The following is a 15177-nucleotide window of genomic DNA, read 5'->3' as shown; positions in this document are numbered from 1 at the left end:
GGGGGGGGGGGGTAGTACAGCTGCAGTTACAGCTGTGTGTGAGAGACTCTGTGTGCACACGAGTGGGCCACACAGCCACTGGGGAACCCGACCCACCCTGCCAGGATGGAGCCCCCTCCCCCCCGAGCAGAGCCAGCCTGAGCGCTCTGTGTGTGTGTGTGTGTGTGTGTGCATACACACGTGTGTGACTAGTGCAGTCCGTGGGACCTTTATGGTTGGGGGGGGGGGGGGGGGTGTGGGGCCATGGGGGCTGGGGCAAGCAGCAGGGTGAGGGAGGGGGTTCTGCCCCTCTGGTGAGACCACCCCCCCACCACCCTCCCCCCCCCCAGGGCTGCGTCCAGCTCGGGGGTCCCCAGCACAAGAAGGATGTGGAGCTGTTGGAGTGAGTCCGGAGGAGGCCACGGAGACGATGCGAAGGCTGGAGCAGCTCCGCTGTGGAGACCTCGGGCTGAGTTGGGGTGGTTCAGCCTGGAGAAGAGAAGGCTGCGGGGAGACCTCAGAGCCCCTTCCAGTGCCCTGAAGGGCAGGGAGTCGTTACCGGGGAGTGGAGGGACAGGCCAAGGGGAACGGCCTGAAGCTGCAGGAGGGGAGATGGAGATGAGATGTGAGGCAGAAATTCTTCCCTGTGAGGGTGCTGAGGCCCTGGCACAGGGTGCCCAGAGAAGCTGTGGCTGCCCCTGGCTCCCTGGCAGTGTTCAAGGCCAGGTTGGATGGGGCTTTGGGCAACCTGGGCTGGTGGAGGGTGTCCCTGCCCATGGCAGGGGTGGCACTGGGTGGGCTGGGAGGTCCCTTCCCACCCAAACCAGGCTGGGGTTCTGTGAAAAAGAGGTGTTATCCCACTGTAATTAGCAGTCCTGTGGGGGTGGTGGGGTGTGTGTGTGTGTGTGGGACCACCACTGCAGAGGGACACGGCAGTGCCGGGCTGGGGGAGAGCGATTTCCTTTCCTTTTGCCTTCCTCCTCCTTCGCCTTCTCCTTCTCTCCTTCCTTTTTTCTTCCGTTCTGTTCTTTTTCTCTTTTCCTTTTCCCCTTTCCTTTCTATATTCTACTCTATGTTTTATATTTTTATTTTATTTTATTTAATTTTATTTTAGTTTAGTTTATTCTACTCTCTATTCTGTTCTATTCTTCATCTTTACAGTATGAAAGCGTATTAACTTTGCTTTTTATATACACACACACAAATATGTATATATATAAAAATATACATGTTAATGTACACTTATGCACGGGCACACACACATATATATATATCCACACACCCCTGTCCCCCCCACCCCCCCCGCCACCCGTGGGTTGACCTTGGCTGGCCGGCACGGCCAGGAGGGTGCAGAAAAGCCGAGTTTCGCTCTGATTATCGCTAATTAGCGGCCTGGCCGCGGGTAACGAGTGGGAGGGGGCTTGGCGCGTTCGCGGGGAGACTACAACTCCCGGCATGCTGCGGGGCGCTACGGCAGCCCGCGGGGGACAAGATTCCTCGGCGGCTGTCAGCTGTCAGTCAGCGCGGCGGGGTGGGGCCAGCGGCGGCCGAGCCAATGGAATTGGGCGGGGCGGGGCCAGCCGCTATATAAAGCCCCGCTCGCCGGCGCCCTCCGGCCGCGGGAGCGGCTGCGCTCGGTTTGGTGCTGCGCTGGGGGCCAGTTTGGTTTCGGGGGGCAAGTTCCTGGTTTTGGGGGGGGGGACAGGGGCGCTTCCCCGCCAGCCTGGGCTCTTGGCGCCACCGGCCCTCCCCTTCCCGTTGCTGTGCGGCAGCGATCCCATTCCAGAGCCTGAGCAACGCCCCCCCCCCCCCCCCCCCCCCCGTCAAATGTTGTGCAAACAAAACACCCGCTGCGCATTTATTTGTGTCGGGTTTTTGTGGTCTGTTTTTTTAATAAGAGCCTTTATTCACCCGTTGTTTGGATCTTGCTGTCCTTGTTACAAAAGAACAACTTTGCAAAAATAATGCCACGTGGGGGGGGCTCAGCCCCACGGAGGGAGGGTGGGCTATGGCACAGTCGGTGCAGGACCCTCCACCGGGCACCCACCGTGCACAGAGGGCACGGCTGGACGTCCCATCCCATGGCTTCCCCCCGGGAGGGGCTCAGGCGGTGGCCCCCCGCTCTGTCAGCTCGTCCTGGCTACCGGGGACGCTCAGCCCGGTGAGAGCATCCTCGCCAGGCCCGGTCCCCGGTGGGGCGCAGGGCTGCAGGAGGTGGTCCCAGTAGAGGCTGAGCGTGGAGAGCTCCTGCCGCTCCAGCTCCTTCAGCTCGTGCAGCTCCTTGGCGCTGGCTGCCGGGGTCTGCACCTCGAAGGTCATCTCGAAGCGGCTGTAGTCCACCCGGAAGGCTCCTTTCTCCAGGGACATGCAGGGCTCGAAGCGGTACCCCCAGAGGATCTCGTCCTCCGTGTACGAGGTGCGGGCTTGGCACGTCATTCCTGCGGCGAGACAGCGGCCGAGCCGCTGCCTAACGGGGCGGCGGGGGGGGCTTCCAGCCCCGGGGTCGCCCATGGCCAGGGTGGCGGGAGAAGCCAGTTTCGGCCCTGGGCAACTCTTGCCAGGACGCTGGCCCCCGAGCCCGGGTTCGCCTGGCATCTCCAGGACCCCAGGGGGGCCGCCCGTCCCCACCGTGACCCTCCCCTTCCCCCTCGGCCGACTCACCTGTGGCTTCCACGATGCCCTCGAGGATGATGATGATTTCGAACTGCTCCCGGCGCAGGGACTCGGCCGACATGTCCCAGAAGGGGCTGCGGCGGTTGATGACGTGGCAGATGATCTGGGGCTCCACCAGGAACAGGCGGTCCTCCCCCGTGTCGTAGCCCAGGTTCAGCTCCGACTGCTCCAGGGGGATGAACTCCCCCTCGGCCGTCTGCCGGGACTTGATCAGCTTGGCCCGGATCTTGGCGTCCACCATGTGGCTGTCCCGCAGGTCCCCCACGCGAAACATCAGGCAGAGCTTCTCGTCTCGGCGGGAGACGACGCAGTTTTTGCTGAAGATGAGGGTCTGGGCGCGCTTCTTGGGCCGGGAGATCTTGACGAACATGCAGCCCACCATCAGGGCGTCGATCATGGAGCCGATGATGGACTGCGCCATCAGCAGGATGACGCCCTCGGCGCAGTTGGCCGTCACCATCCGGGAGCCGTAGCCGATGGTCCGCTGGCTTTCCACCGAGAAGAGCAAGGCGGAGACAAAGCCATCCACGTTCTCGATGCACGCCCGCCACTCAGGATCGCCCCGGTGCCCGACGTCGCCCCGCGCCCAGGCATCGAAGAAGTAGACGGTGCCGAAGACCACCCAGGTGACGATGTAGCACATCATGAAGACAAAGAGGAACCAGCGGTACTTCAGGTCCACAATGGTGGTGAAGATGTCCGAGAGGAATCGCTTCTTCTCCTGGATGTTGCCCAGGTTCACCTGGCACTTGCCCACCTTGGTCACGTAGCGTTGCCGCTGCCGCTTGCTGGCCTGGACCACGGGGCCGTCCTCCTCCAGCAGCTTGCGCCGCCGGCCCTGCAGCCCCTCCGGGATGGGGACAGCGGCGCTGCGGGCGGGGGTCTTGCTGCGCGCCGAGCTGGGGAAGTTGGGCACGCTCAGCGCCTGCAGTGGGTACCAGCAGGCGCCCGCTGCTGGTGAGCGCCGGGCCAGATCGCTGGGACGGAGCTGGGCGGCCGGGCTGCTGCGGCTTGGTGGCAGGGATGGCTCGCTGGGGACGATGCCACCGCGGCGGGGCAGGGACGGGTAGTTTCGCATCAGGGAGGTTCTCTTGGTGGCAGCGGCACCGGCTTGCTGCCAGCCGTCCTCCGCCGGAGCCCCAGGGGCGGCTGGGAGTTCGGGCTGCGGGGCAGAAAGCAGCCCATCATCGGGAAATCGCGTCTGACAACCAGGACTGCCCGGTAGCATCCCGTCCGAAGGATGCCGGAGGGCCCCGGCGCGAGCCATACCTTCTGGGGGAAGGTGCCGTACCGGCTGGTGTCGGTGGGCGGCCGGGGCAGGTAAGCCAGCATGTGCTTGGCAGTGGGGGTCTGCGCCGGGGGGATGGAGTTGCTGCGGCCACGGGGCTCCTCGGGCGCCAGCCGGCCGCCGCCGTTGTGGGCGCAGGGGAGCACCATGGCGGGCCGGGGTGGGGGCTCAGCCCCGGGCTGGGCACCGGGTCCTGCTGCAGGGGACACGAAGTGGGGGGTTAGTTTGGATGCGGAGGGCGGCGCAGGGCTGCGGCCCCTCTCCGCATCCCCACGGGCCAGGGTCTGGCAGCGGGGCCGCCCTCGCCCGGCAGTGCATGTGCCAGCCACGGAGCCGTGCCGGGGCGGCTACGGGCTGGCACCAGATGGCTAAGCCCGTTAGGGGCCATAATTCCATTGCGGAAGCCGGGGAAGGAGGCGGCCGCCTCCGGTGAGGAGCAGCCCCGGCAGCAGAGGAGCGCTGGGTGAGCGCCCGCAGCCGTGCTCCACGCTCATCCTGGGATGTGGCCGTAATCACCAGTTCCCTAACGAGCTCTGAGCAGAAACGGGTGGCCCCTGGGTGCGGGAGGAGGGACAGCCCGTGATAGAGGTGCAGGCCCCCGTAGCTGGGCTCCCTGGGACGGGCCAAGTCCGGCTGGGTCCCCGCGGGGAGAAGATGCGATGGGAGGTCGCGTTCCTGGAAATGCAGCACCGACGGGGACGGGGAGCGCAGGCGCTCGGCCACCTCCGAGCAGCCCCAGCCGGTGCCCTGGGGCAGGACTGCTCCCACGGCATCTCCTGCCGCTGCCCCGGTGGCACCGGGGGTCCCCAGGGCCGAGCTCCTGGCCCCGCACAGACCCCCCCCAGGTGAGAGGGGCACCCACCTCATGCCCAGGCGGAGCGGCTGCTGGACCAGCAGACGTTGTCCTCGGCTTGCGGATCCCGCTGCACCCCGGCTGCTGCCAGGCATCATCTCGCTGGTTGTGGCTGGGAATCCTCCGCCGGGCTGTGCCGCCGCAGCCGGTGGGAGGGAAGGAGGGAAGGAAGGAAGGAAGGAAGGGGAGCTCGGCGGCGGCCGCCAATCCTGCTCCGGTGGCAGAAGGTCGCCCGTTAATCTGTCTCAATGACAGGCACAATTACCTCGAGATGATTTAATCGGGAGGAGCGGGTGCCCTGACGCCCGAGGGAAGGAGCAGGAGGGGGTGCCCGGTGGATTTCCCCACTCTCGCCCTCGGGAGGATGCTCCCCACCTGCTCTTGGGGACAGGACCATCAGCAAGTGCTAGAAAACTTCTCCCCTCTCTGGGCTGGCCGTGCTCTTTCGCCCCCACCGCATCCTCCTTTCGGGAGCCCCCCACGAAGGTCCCCCCTCGATGCTGACCGGGGCCAGACCCCCAGCGCCAGGAGGACTCGGTAATTTGCCAGCTTGGCTCCCGATACCCCTGTCAATAAGAAAGACGGCAGATGAAGGAGAGATTAGTCGCTAATCTCCCCGGGAAGATGAATCTGCAAGCTGGACCCCGCGGAGGGGACGCATGCGGGGGCGGATGGGAGGCCAGCACCAAGTTGGGATTTTCCTGACCATGCGGCCCATCCTCTTCCCCCATCTGCTTTTTTTTTTTTTTTTGCAGCAGAACATCTTCTCCCAGGCAGGATGTTGCTCCTGTAAAGTACCAGTAACCACCCATGTCCCCTGGCGAGGTGCTGGGCGCGGGAGGGGGTGATGGGCACCTGCCTGCGAGCAGCGGGCAAGGGCGCACCCTCCCTGGGACATTCCCAGCCTCGGCACGGCTCTCGAAGGCTCCTCTGCACGTGTCTTTAATGACCAAACGATGCCTCAAACCCTCCTGAGAAGAGCCTGATGCTGGCTCTCATCCGCCCACATCTTGCCCGGGGTCCCCTCCCCGTCCCACCACGGTCGGAGCTGCCGCTGCTGAGAGGCACTTGCTTTCCCTGCCAAGGCTCTCGCTTCGGGGTGGCTGAAGCTCGGAGGATTTGCATGCTTTGGCTTAACCCTCCCGAGCACGGCGAAGCAGCGGCGGGACCCCGGCTGGAGTCGTGGCAGGGATGCACCCGACTTTTCCTGCCAAGCCGGACGCGCTTTTCTCTTAGCGTGGAAAAACCAACAACCAGCTGGAAAACGCTCCTGGCCACACCCCAGCGTCGGAGCAACAGGCTTGAATTCGCTCCCCCCCCCACCTCCCCGGGGCTCCAGACACGCCGGCAGCAGGGCGGACGCTGCTCCGCAAGCGTTAATGCCCACGTCGTCCGTCCGCTCGGGGCGGCTTATCTCGGCCCGGCGCACAGGTTAGCGGGGCGGCGTTAGCATGGCCAGGAGCTGGTGGGCGAAGGCGCAGGCGGGGGGGATGCTGCTGGCCCTCCTCGGCTGGGTCTCCTCCTGCGTCACCACCTTCGTGCCGCTCTGGAAGAGCCTGAACCTGGACCTGAACGAGCTGGAGGTCTGGACCATGGGACTCTGGCAGGTCTGCATCGCCCGGGAGGAGGGAGCGGTCGAGTGCCAAGCCCACGGCTCCTTCCTGGCGCTGCCCCCCGACCTGCGCATCTCCCGCCTCCTGATGTGCCTCTCCAACGGGCTGGGGCTGCTGGGCTGCCTCCTCGCCGCCCCGGGGCTGGAGGGCTGGACAGCCTGCCAGGACAGACCCGGGCTAAAGCGGCGGCTCCTGCTTGCCGGGGGAGCGGCGTTCGGCGCGGCGGGGATAGCCACGCTGGCGCCGGTCTCCTGGGTCGCCTACAACACCGTCCTCGACTTCTGGGATGACACCGTCCCCGACATCGTGCCCCGGTGGGAATTCGGGGAGGCCACCTTCCTGGGGTGGTTTGCCGGAGCCTTCCTCACCACCGGCGGGCTGCTCCTCGCTTGCAGCACCCGCTCCACCGGCACCGCAACGCTGGCAGCCCCCACCTGCTGCCAGCCCCCTGCCGCACAGGGTCCGGCCAGGGGCCACCACCCGAACCCCAAAAACGCGGACCTGGTCATCTAAGGACTCGGAGCAGGCGCCACGCCCTGCGCGCCTCCCGGCTCTTCCCATTGCCGAGATGGCTCCTGCACGACCGACGGGATGATTCGCTACTTCTCATGGCAGCCCTCCAGATTATTTTTTCCCTTTCTTTTTCCTTTCCTCCGCGTGTCTGCTTTGCTTTTTCTTTTTTAAGGAGCAACAGCTTTCCCCGCAGCACTCGCCGAGCGAGCGTGGGAAGGCGGCGAGGCAGAGCAGCGGGCAGCACTTTGTAGTCCCGGGAGCATTTGCGGCAGAGTTACTTGTTGCCGCCACCGCAGCATCCTCTGCGAAATCCCCCGTAGCCAAATCTGTCGCGGTTAACAGCTACGCCCCGGCGTAGCAGCTCGTTCCTTGCGTGTCCGCGTCCCTCTGATGTACCCGCAATAAATTATTGCCATCGGCGGCAAGCGCGTTTCTGTGCTCTGAACATACAGCGGCGTCTTGCCGGAGGCGCAGCATGGGTTGGGGGCGAAGGGTGGGAGATGCGAGGGGCAAGGCTGCTGCTCCAGCCGTGCTTCGGTCTGTCCGTAAAAGATTGGGGGCGGAAAAAACAGAAAAAGAAAAAAAAAAAAAGAGAGAGAAAGGTGGAAAAGAAGGGAGAGAGGGGAAAAGCAGAGGCGAGGCGGTACCACAGACCGCTCCTGCTGCAGAGGCAGGACGCCAGCGGCAGCGTCCCCGGCGGTAGCCTCATCTTCTCACGCCTACAGCAATAAAGCCGCGAATGTGCCGCAGACCTTCGTGTAGCAAGTTCCTCAACCGCATCGTTTACCTGCGCACGAGAGGCAAGAGCGGTGTTTTGGGGGTCTCCTTAACCGTTTCTTCCACGTTTCCCCAATTCGGCTGCGAAAAGAAAACCCGCTCGCGCGCCTCCGTGTGACCAGCAGCACGGGACGTCAGGCCGGATTAACGCCCCGAGTCCCGACAGAAGCCAACCCGCTGCTACGGCACCGGTTAGAAACCGAGTTCACCGCCGGTTTAATCCCTGCAAAGCTAAAAAGCTGCGGGCGCGTGACCGAACTCAAGGAAGCCCCCCCACAACCGACACGGGCATTCCTGGGGGAAGCAAAGTCCGTTTTCCTCCCCAAGTCTCCTTTTGAAACCTGCACTTTGCTCAGCTGAAGAGGAGAGGAAGGAGCGGGTGGGCAGGGAGAAAGAGGAGAGATTATCCCCCGTCTCTGTTAAAAAAACCCCCAAGTTTTCATTCACTGCACCCAAAATACCCCGAGACATTAAGCTGAGGTCACATCCTCCCGCTCCCAGTTGTGAAAATGGGGGGAAAAAAAAAAAAAAGGCGGAAAAAGCAGCAGCCCCGGCTCCGCAGCATCCACTGCTTGGACGCAGGCGGCTTGAGTCTCTACAGCAAACGGCGCTTTTATTTCCTCGTGAAATAGCTGGGAGAAGGCAAGATTCTCCCACGGGAGCCGTTTATTCCCAAACAACGGGGGAACGCACACCGACAGAACGGTGGGACCGCGCTGACAATTTCCACTCAAAGACAGCTCTGCTAATTACAACCGATTTTGCACCAGGAATGAGTCCTAGAACCATCTGTTTAGTTTGTTGGAAAAAAACCCGAATAACCCTCACCCACCTGTATTTCTTGCCCGAGAAACGCATGTTTTGTCAGAGCCCCGCCAGCAGCAGCAGGGATAAGGGTGCCCTCATAACGCAGAGTCACATTAGCAGCTTGGTACGTCGTAAAATGCTTTCAATTCCCCGGTTAATAAAGAAAATAGAGGTTTTGGCTATGAGAGGAGAGCGGTTTTCCCTCCTCTTTACTGATTTATTAACGCGAATGCTTATCTACCACGGCTTGCTGGGGAACTGCAGGCACCCTCTTCCAAAACCCTGCGAGGTAGCGCCGAGCGGCTCGCGATGGGGAAGGGCTGCGGAAGGGATTCTCCGCTCCGAAGCCAGGAGGCACCTTAAGGCATAACGTTGGAGCGGAATAAAGACACAGAGGGAGCTTTTTTCATTCTAACATAGAACAAATGCTTTTATTGCACTTTTAGAAAAATCTGCATAGTCCCAACAAACGGGATGATCCCCCCCCCCGCCTCCCCTCCACTTACGCAGAACGTTTGGTTTCAAACAACTGCCGCAGCTCAAACGCAAGCATGGGCTGCCCGCAAAAAGGAAATCCCAACGGGGTTGGGTTTTTTTTTTTTTTTTTTTTTCCTCACAGAAAGTCAATAGAAAAACCAAACCACCAACAACAAAAAAGGAGCCAATCCTAGCCCTCATGGCTGTCGGCAACACTAATCCGGTGGTGAGAGGCGAGAAGGAAGTTTGATCTGAGGGGGGGATATCCTTCGGGGTGGTGCGATGTCCCTTAACCAGTAAGCTGTCGGTGTGGCACAGCTGCGCAGGGGGCAATATTTACCCTCTTGTCACCACCACTATTTGCTTTTGCCTTTCTCAAGGAAGATTCCCGGATTCCCGTGTCCTTTTTTTTTTTTTTTTTTCTTTTGCCAGGTAAAATACAAAAGGCAAACACCTGCTTGACCAAACCGTGCAGCTGCACGTGTGACTGCCCGCGCAACAGAGAGCGTGAGCCGCCCTTCCTCTCCGCCTCCTCAGCGCGCAACTCGGAGCCCTGCTAGCCGGAGCTTGGCAAGAGCTGAAGGTATGATGTCTGGTAGCTAATCACTCAGAGAGACGTAAGCGCATCTGACAGATCAACGGCAGCTCATCGCTGCCATTGCGGGCCTGGGGATCCGGGTCTAGAAAGCTGCCGCAACGAAGCGGTTCGGGTCCTTCGCATTTCCGCTTGATGTTTTACCTCAAAAGTGCAACGCTGCTTTTTATTCGCTTGTATTTACAAAGAACACGGCTCTGAATCTGAATCGCCCCTTCTCTTCCCCTCTCCCTTTTCCAACGCGGCCCGACGGGCGGGAGGGCGGGCGGCCCGCAGCGTGTGTACCGGGGAGTCGGCAGTCTATTTCACGGTCACGGTCGAGGCCCCGTGAATGGACTCCATCACGGCTGCGAACCGGCTGCAGAGGTCGTAGGGGGAGTTGGGCCGGATCTTCGGGGGCTCTTTCAGAACGATGACCTCGGTGGAGCAGTCGAGGAGCCGGGGCAGCAATTCGCCCAGCTTCATCTGCAGCTTTGCTGTCAAGGGGGAAGAGGATGACACAGTCAGTGGCGCCGCAATAGTAGCAGACCAGATGGCAGAGGGCTCCGGGGCCACCAGCTAAAGAGCTGCGACGCTTCTTCCAGCCCTGAAAACCGCCCCTCGCCTGTGGCTGACGCGGGGGAGACCGTTGTGGTGAGCCTGAGAACGGGCAACTTGCGCATCAGCATAAATTTATCCCGTTTTATTGTTTACGGCAGTTATTGAGAATAGACCTCTGCGGTTTTGCATTATTTTCCTTCAGCAAGTTTACCCTCTGCTGATGACAAAAAACTCTGCCGTGACTCCCCAAAACCTTCACGCCACACAGCTCAAGGGGGGTCGAAACCAATTTCTCTTTAACCAAAACGATCCGAGGGGAGTGACGGCAGCCTGACTCCAGAGCGCAGAAGGAAACATCGAACAAGAGCAGCTATCGGGAACCAAAATTCAGCTCTAAACCAGCAAAGCTCTCTTCAGAAAGCAAAGATCCCCTGAATCCGCTCCCCCATCCGGTCTTCTGCAGCTCTGGCTGCTGATAGAACCTGTTCCTCCCTCTTGAAGAGGGCCATGCCTGTGCAAGGAAGGCTGCCAGCGTTCCCCTCCCATCTGTGGGGAACCCTCTGCTCCGTAAGACAAAAGAAAACCAAAGCGCACCTAGATAATGCTAAGCCATTCTTATGAAAGCAGTGTTTCGCGTTTCAGGGAAGAGGAATGCTGCTTCTGCTGCAGCTTTAGCGCAACAGAACATTAAATTCTTCTATAATGTAATTCAACGGATGGCTCGAGTCCATTTCCCCTCTCAGCAATGAGAAATACCCAAACAAACGCCAGGAATCGAAGGGTTAGGGTTTTCAACGCTCCTCTAATTCCTCTCTCGTTCAGACCTAGAGCCCGCCCTGCCCCGAGAGAGCATGAGAAAGGTGAGGCAGTCAGCCCTTCCCTACCGTCCATGTCTTCTCGTCCCAAATAGGAGCACCAGCAGTTTCTCATCACCTCGAGGGCATCCAGGTCCTCTTTGGAGATCTCGAAGCTGTTCATGAGGTGCATGCAGGGGATGATCAGCTCGTTCAGGATGCTAACGCCCTCTGCCACACGAGCTTCATCACAACTTACGAACAGAGACGCTGCCACCTCGTTCAGCTTCTGGGGGAGGAGGGAGAACGGGGTGGGGACGGGGACACAGGCTTGTAAAAAGCACACACGGACCTGAGATAACCAGCACGCTCGCAGGAAAGGCACACAGCTCGGGCGCCTTCACCCACAGCCGCACAGGGACGCAAAGATCAACGGAACAGCCGCCTTTAATCACAAGAATCACACAGTCGAAAACAAACTGAGAACTAGGGGTATTTATATACATATATGCCAATTTCTCTATATATGTACAGAGTGCATATGGCTTGCTTAGAATTCTGCTTTTCAGATGCCAAGATCCAGATCTGCCTTTACCCAGACTCCCCGAGAGCGGTACAGCACGCTCTTTCATTGAATTATTATTTCCTAAATTTCCATATTGCTGCTGGTATTCAGCAAGGGGCAGAAGCCGCGGTAACAGGCACGAGAGAGACGGTTACGCCGGTCTTGGCAACCACCGGAGCGTGAACTAAAAACAAAGCTCATTTTGACGCCCTTTTTTTGCCCCCCGTGGAAAAGGCCATTGTCTTTTGCTCAGAGAGAGAAAGCCATTAATGTTAGAAATAAACATTGCGGGGGGGAAGGCAGCGAATGGACGGAAAACAGTGCAAGCACCGAGTTAAAACCCGAGAGCATGTTCGGCAGCATCTGAACCTTCCCTGAAAACGCAGGAGGTTAATCGAGCCTGCTCCTAAAGGCGGATGCGGTACAGCCCGATTCCCTGGGCCACGCACAGTGGGCAGCCGGTAAGCGAACCGCACCGCAGGAGCCGATGTCACCCGGGCTGCTCCCTCCCCTCCTCTCTAAGAAGGGGCATGGAGCCCCTCGATACGAACCAGGAGACATTCCCTTCTGTACAAGGCAATCAGCGACTCGTCCACTCCTCTGTTGGCTCCTTTCAGCAGCAGCTTGGTGTTGCTTTGGTAGGCGTAGACCAGGTAGGTGAGCGACTCCTGGTACCTAGGAGAAGAGCGTCAGCTCTCCCACCCACGGGCACTGCGCCGTCAGTTGTGCCAGCTCCGCAAATATTTTCCACTCGGCCTGAATGGCGGCCCAACAGAAAAAATCTTTACTTCCTTGCCAAGCATAGACGGGCAGACGCCCTGTGTCGGGTAATTAAATGTTGCTTTTTGGCCAATGAGTGTCTCAGGAAAAGCCCTTTAAAGCTGAGTTTGTGTGCAACTTAGCCTGAGCGTGAACGCTGGTGGGACCTTTTTTTTTGTATCTCTCCAGGAACTTTGGGAGAGCACTCAAAGAAGGGCAGGAGGTAATGTTTTCATTTCTTTTCCGTATTTCTAGCTTATAAACCCCCCACTGAGAAAACAGTACGGCCAACAGAGATTAGGTCATTTCAGGGAAGCTCTAACCGCTCTCCAGCCTCCTGTCAAGTTGCCCACCTGAATTTGGAGGTTCATCACTGCTAACCCCCTCAGAGCTCAGTTCTGATTCCATCCACGAATAATTCCTGAAAGCCAGTTTATTCCCCGGACTGGAAAAATCACTTTTCAAATTACAAACCTTTCATAAAACAGCACTCTCCTTCTCCATACTGCACTGTTTACGTAACATACAGGTTCTAAAGCAGTAGGGAGAAAAAAAAGGCCCTTTCAAAATTCTTAGGGGTCTAGAGACCTCCAAAGTGTGTGCTTACACAAAGTACGATGGCCTGGTCAAGAGAGTTTAATGTTAACACAGGAGTCTGAAGAGCAAAAGAAGTGATGGCAATCGTTCCCGCACACCCGTCTCCGGAAAGGAGACTGTAGAGCTCTACCTCACAGGAGGAGAAATTCAGGGAAACGCTCAGAAACCGTGTCAGACACCTAGCCAGTACTAGAGCGTAATATTTAACCTGCTAACCAAGGTGGATTCAAGAACGGGCTATCAGCCAGTCAAAAAGCAAGCCCGCTGGCCTCAAGACTGAACGCAAACTGGCCGTTGCGGGTCAGGTCCTCTCAGAGCGGCCTCTATTCCTGGGCTCTAGCTTATCTTGTCCAAACACAGCATGAAAAGGAACTTACTTTCTATTCTGGTAGAGCTCCAACCCTGTCAGCAGGTAAACCGACACCTTGCGAAAAAGGCTGTAGTCTTCGTGCCATCTCTGTGGAGGAGCAGCAAGAAAACCGAGCGTCAGCATCACCTCCTAACACACACGCACGCACGCACGCAGCTTTGCATTCCTCCGCAACTCGAGAGCGCATCAGATTCTACCCTTTGAAAGGCTGAAACATCTCGCGTAAGCGACACACAAATCAATTTAGTCAATTGCCCAGACATCCCTCAGAGCTGGGGAGATTCCCGCTGCATTCGTTCTCCCTTTCAGCACCCTTCTGCAGATGGCAAAGACGCTGCCGACAGGCGTGCCGGCGACGGCTGCCTTTGCTGGCGCTGCTCTGCACCGCGCTCCCTGCCTCCCAGACAGCCCCGGTCGCGACGGCGTGGAGGATCGAAGGCGGTGCTCTGCTCCCTTACCTTGTACTCCTCCATATCGACGTCGTCGGGTCCGATTTCTCTCAGCTTTGCTCGTGCTACCTTCATAATGCTAATCGACCTGCTCCATGTAAGCAGAGAGGGATGGAGAAAATCAGAACAACGGCCCCGGCCACTTCCAGATGAGAAAAGCCTCGTCTCGGAACCCGCGGCACAAACCTTTCATCGTAGCTGAGGTTTTTGTCCGCAAACTGCTCGAGAAGGGTCCGTTCCACCACCTGCTGGGGAGCGTTGTTTTGCAGGAAGTAAATGAGCACGTGTTGCAACCGGGCGTCGTTCTGAGGGGTCGGGGTCTCTTTGGCAAGCAGGTAGAGCCTAGAGTACTCCTCGTGGAACGCCTGCCAACAAAACACAAGTCACTGACACGGCCGCTCTTCCGCCCGTGGGAATGCCGTGGCAGCCGATAGGAAGCTTACAGCTCTCCTGTCCCGGTGGGATTCCCACAGGCGAATTGGGAATATTCTAGCGGTCAATGGAAGCCCACGAACACCTGGAACTATCACCAAAAGGCATCCATGCGCGTGAAACATGCGCATTTCAAAAGCCCCAATGTGTCTGAATGCCTTTCGGTGGGGGAATGTACAGCTGCCTCGGTTTTGGCAGCCCTCTTGCAAGCGCTGAGGTTGTAAAAATCGACTGCAACACGCTTACATCTGTAGTAAGGTGCAAGAGTATCTTGTGAGTTGTATTTCTGTAGACGAATAGCGCGGGTGATTTCTCCCACGCAGCATTTTGAGTTCAAGCTACCTGTAAAATCTAACAGCAGCTTCAACATTCAGCAGTGCTCGTTCTTTCCAATCCCTCTGTTCAACGCATCCGTTTCTCGAGGATGCATTTTACACCAGAGGTCACGGAAAGCGTGCATGTTCAGGACCAATAAAAAGTTTCATGAGTGCTGGTTCATTTTCTGACAATCACACTGAGGACCCAGACAACAGATTCTGAAAGGCACGCAAAGAAAGCCTGCTTTTTAAAATCCAGGTCAAGAGAATGACCAATACTAAAAGAACCAGCGGAATAAATTGTGGGAAGTAAAAGAAAAGTTGTCGTTTCCCCTGGGAGAAGGGAGCTATTACAGGCTCTAAACATTGTTTAGAACCAGAGGAAGCGTCGCCACAATCAGAGAGCAGAAACAGAAACACGGGGCAGAAAGGCCATTAACTAAAAGGAAAACGGCACAAATCGTTCCCGCCGCATTCCTGATACGTCAATAGAGCATAGATTCCTCATTCCGTGAAGAGAGATATCCAGACTATTGGATGTAGCAAACAAACAAGTATACCTTCACAAGCCCTGCTTCAGACCCATCTCGATCAAAGGTCTGGCGGGCTTTTGCAATAGCCAGGATGACGCCTTGCATGGCTGGACTCAGCATCACCTACCACGAAAGCAGGAAAAAACACAAACAAGAACAAGGAAAAGGGTAACAGATAGGGAAAGAAGAGAAAGCACGGTGAAGAAAGGAATGCATTTTCAAAAGATGAGGTGTAAAGAAAATCGT

General features: G+C 58.3%; 3 protein-coding genes across 16 annotated transcripts in view; 1 reads left to right on the top strand and 2 right to left on the bottom strand.

Moving 5' to 3' along the window:
• Positions 1-1884: 1884 nt before the first annotated feature.
• On the bottom strand, positions 1885-5223 carry LOC129196244 (G protein-activated inward rectifier potassium channel 4-like). Of its 2 annotated transcripts, none has more exons than XM_054803427.1 (4): positions 4803-5223; positions 3922-4136; positions 2641-3814; positions 1885-2417 (listed from the first exon to the last, which is right to left on the bottom strand). In XM_054803427.1, exons 2-4 carry the CDS (start codon positions 4087-4089, stop codon positions 2083-2085), a joined length of 1677 nt encoding a protein of 558 aa, XP_054659402.1. In that variant the 5' UTR covers positions 4090-4136; positions 4803-5223; the 3' UTR covers positions 1885-2082. The 2 variants fall into 2 exon arrangements, with proteins under 2 accessions (XP_054659402.1, XP_054659403.1); XM_054803428.1 differs by having other exon boundaries at positions 1891-2417; positions 3922-4133.
• Positions 5224-5494: 271 nt separating this feature from the next.
• CLDN25 (claudin 25) lies at positions 5495-7832 on the top strand. The gene has a single exon (XM_054803440.1). The coding sequence runs from the start codon at positions 6245-6247 to the stop codon at positions 6917-6919; it is 675 nt and encodes a 224-aa protein (XP_054659415.1). The 5' UTR covers positions 5495-6244; the 3' UTR covers positions 6920-7832.
• Positions 7833-8936: 1104 nt separating this feature from the next.
• USP28 (ubiquitin specific peptidase 28) overlaps positions 8937-15177 on the bottom strand; it is a 30511-nt gene continuing 24270 nt past the window's right edge. For 9 of the 13 annotated variants that reach the window (XM_054803399.1, XM_054803401.1, XM_054803402.1 and 6 more), the window contains 7 exons: positions 14959-15054; positions 13836-14014; positions 13659-13737; positions 13208-13287; positions 12026-12149; positions 11000-11198; positions 8937-10051 (listed from right to left, as the gene is read on the bottom strand). In XM_054803399.1, coding sequence (XP_054659374.1) covers positions 9876-10051; positions 11000-11198; positions 12026-12149; positions 13208-13287; positions 13659-13737; positions 13836-14014; positions 14959-15054 — 933 coding nt within the window. In that variant the 3' untranslated portion in view covers positions 8937-9875. The remainder of the gene's footprint in view (positions 10052-10999; positions 11199-12025; positions 12150-13207; positions 13288-13658; positions 13738-13835; positions 14015-14958; positions 15055-15177) is intronic. The other 4 variants (XM_054803409.1, XM_054803410.1, XM_054803408.1 and 1 more) reach the window with 2 other exon arrangements.

Source organism: Grus americana, chromosome 24 (genome assembly GCF_028858705.1).
Source record: "Grus americana isolate bGruAme1 chromosome 24, bGruAme1.mat, whole genome shotgun sequence".
NCBI classification, from domain to species: Eukaryota; Metazoa; Chordata; class Aves; order Gruiformes; family Gruidae; genus Grus; species Grus americana.
The sequence above is the reverse complement of the archived record's forward strand: the minus strand, read 5'-3'. Positions and strand labels throughout refer to the sequence as shown.